The 2,919-nt window shown below is 37.3% G+C and overlaps 1 protein-coding gene across 1 annotated transcript in view; it reads right to left on the minus strand.

Moving 5' to 3' along the window:
* Positions 1 to 927: 927 nt before the first annotated feature.
* The window catches only part of FERRY3 (FERRY endosomal RAB5 effector complex subunit 3), a 41,021-nt gene continuing 39,029 nt past the window's right edge, over positions 928 to 2,919 (minus strand). Inside the window, exons 12-14 of the mRNA XM_019660971.1 lie at positions 2,809 to 2,866; positions 2,170 to 2,237; positions 928 to 1,558 (exon numbers count right to left, since the gene is read on the minus strand). Coding sequence (XP_019516516.1) covers positions 1,466 to 1,558; positions 2,170 to 2,237; positions 2,809 to 2,866 — 219 coding nt within the window. The 3' untranslated portion in view covers positions 928 to 1,465. The remainder of the gene's footprint in view (positions 1,559 to 2,169; positions 2,238 to 2,808; positions 2,867 to 2,919) is intronic.

A 2,919-nucleotide genomic window follows, 5' to 3' on the forward strand; every position in this document is an offset into this window, starting at 1 on the left:
GAGCCTGGAGGAAAGTCTCTCCCTCTCAGGGCAAAACACCTACCTTCTTCTTGGTGGGATCACCAGGGTGCCCCTGAAAAAGGATTTGGAAAGTGTTAGTGTGTCATGGACCCGATCTGGAGGGGGTGTTCTCCTTAATGTTGTTACTTGGACAGTCATTTCCTTGTGTAGAAAATCAAGACATGTCCTATGTTACATAAAAGCATTTTGTATGCCATAGAGTTTCTATGTATAAGTTACTACATGTAGACATATTAGCAGAGTGTTTTTTGTTTTTTGGAATCAACATATACCATCTTATCATGACATCAAAAGTCCTCCATTTCACTCCATTAGCCAGTTACAACATCCATACACTCTGAATTTAATGAAACCATTGCTTTTGTAAATGCCTTTGGTCAACATAGTCACTACTCATTGCAAATGTTATAGATGGGACACGTAAGTGACATGCAGCATGTGAGGAAGCAGTTCTACAAGAAGAGACAATGGAAAAGAAGAGGAAAAAGAAGAGCAGAGATGGGGATGGGGACACATTACCAGCAAACAAACACAGTAGAAGAACGGGTGAGGAAACTGGGAACGCAGGCAGCAGGGTGGAGAAATAAGAACAACCCTCACTGAGTGTCATGAAGTTGACGAGCACTAAAATACTGCATGGTGCTGGTAACTTCCCATCAGGCTTGCAAGTAAGCACACTATTTTCCCAGCCCATGAAATGTTATGACCAGACAAGGGTGAGGTTACATAAGAAGACGAGATAGAGGTCAAGAATCCAGTCTTTTTCTGACTTTCAACTTATAAAACCTTAGAAAGAGTACATTAAAAGCAAGTTTTTAAAATAGAATTTAAAAGAATAAGTACACCTGTCTCATGTAGTTGTGTTTCTACAAAGAGATTTTCACAAAGACAGCCATACTTGCAATGTATATTTCAGTGTTTTTATTTTTCACTGGCAAATAAGGTAGAGGGAAGGTTTTAATTGTATACTTAATTAAGCCTTGCACCAGACAGGACTCAAACGCTTGGGAAAAGACAAATGTCTCCATGAAAGTGTAGTGAACAATCTCCTACATCCAGAGTCCATGTGTGGTAATATATTGGGCTGTCGGAAAAGTCATGACTATTTTTTCTGTTTTTCGTTACAAAAATGTGTCATGACTTTTCTGACAACCCAATAGAAAGTTTTAACTTACTAATATTCAGATAGGACATTACAATAGTTAAAAGTATAATTTTTTTCAGAAAGACACTTTAAGAATAACTGTGTAAGAAAGGGGCTGAACACTAGCCTGTATGCTAGATGAATTTTTAGAATATTTAACAGACCATCTATCATGATTTGTCTGTGGCTTGGCTCGCCAGTTCTTTCTGGGCTTCTACCACTTGACCATATATCCCGGCAGAGCTCAAGTTCCTGGAGAGTTTAACAATCCTCTTCTGCCAGCATGTCCATCTATCAGGGTTAGTGCTTGGATGTCAGAGTAAGTGTTGATGATACCCGGAAGATCTGGGGAAGCATGTTACTAAGTTGATAAAACATTTCTTCAGAAATACTCTGTAAGAGGTTAAAAAAAGTTTGTATTTGTTAAATTGTCATTGATGTTTCAAACAATTTTTAAATATTTTAAATTATGGCACTAGTTCTAGATATGGAGTGAGACATGTAAAAATTATCTTTCATGGCTGATTTAACTGCACAGCTATGGGCAGGAGTGTTTTCCTGCTCCGTCCTCTGAGAACCTATGTTGTTTCTGTCAAATAATAGGTTTGATTACCAGAAAAACCCCTGGATAACGCCAGGTTAATCAATAATAATAAAAGTACCACTAATTTTGCTAAGTTCTATACAGAAGACAGAATCATTCTCTACTAATGCCCTTATCTATGAACTCTTCAAAATCTATGTAACATAAATGTGAGAAAAACAAAGGAAGGATGAGTCAAGTTTGGTTTTGGAGTGAAATACAAGATCCTGAGTGGAGGTTCTGACATCTTTGACAATAAACTAAGTGCCTTTATGGTATCCAACACGTCTCCCGTTAAGAAAAAGGAAGCTGTTAGCATTTTTTAAATGTTATACTGAGTTTGGGGCAGTGTGCTCACTATATCTACAAGGAAGATTATAACAGAGATTAAGTTGGGGTGAGACCCACTGAGGTAACACACCTGTGGTACCAGAAATTGCACTGTCCTAGAAATTCCTCCATCCCACGAAGCCATTTCCATCATGAAACCTAAAACAGAACAACAGAACAATTGGTGAATTATGAGTTCTGGTCTTCAAACCTACCAATCCTTTACTGAAATAAACTGAATTTTCGTTGTGAGGCTTCATCTTGACTTTTTAGATAACCAGGCCTGCCTGTAGGATAGGTTTCTGCAACCCTCAATTCTCCACGCCAGAGAGGTTTAACACATTTTTGTCAACTCACTCTTACTTATAATTTCCCAAGTCCTATTTAGTCTCCACACAACAAAGCCAAAACAGGTTATTAAAGTCTAATTAAACATGTGGCTCGTTTTTTTTTCTTTTTAAGAAAGTAAAAGGCAATAGAGAACAAGCTATAATCAGAGCAAAATATAAATAACGTCCAAATATCCTGTATGTCAAGAGGGCTGGATATTTATTTTGCGACTATAAAAGGTAAGTAAAGAAGCCTGTTATGAATTATTTCCTTATTAAACCATTTAACTGAGGCATCAGGTAGCAGAGGTGACTTTCACATTCTTTCTCCTGGGTTGCTCTACTTTCAATATTTAGGAGGAAGACAAATAGGTCGTTGTTAAACATAAGGTTATGCTCACCTTTGACACACTTAAACACAAGCTCTGCTCTCCTTAAGCACCACGGGATAGTCATTTCCTAAAAGCAGAAACAAAATAAATGTTGTCTTTAATAGAACTTAAAAAAAAAAA

The sequence above is a fragment of the Hipposideros armiger genome, unplaced genomic scaffold, assembly GCF_001890085.2.
Source record: "Hipposideros armiger isolate ML-2016 unplaced genomic scaffold, ASM189008v1 scaffold_332, whole genome shotgun sequence".
Classification (NCBI taxonomy): domain Eukaryota; kingdom Metazoa; phylum Chordata; class Mammalia; order Chiroptera; family Hipposideridae; genus Hipposideros; species Hipposideros armiger.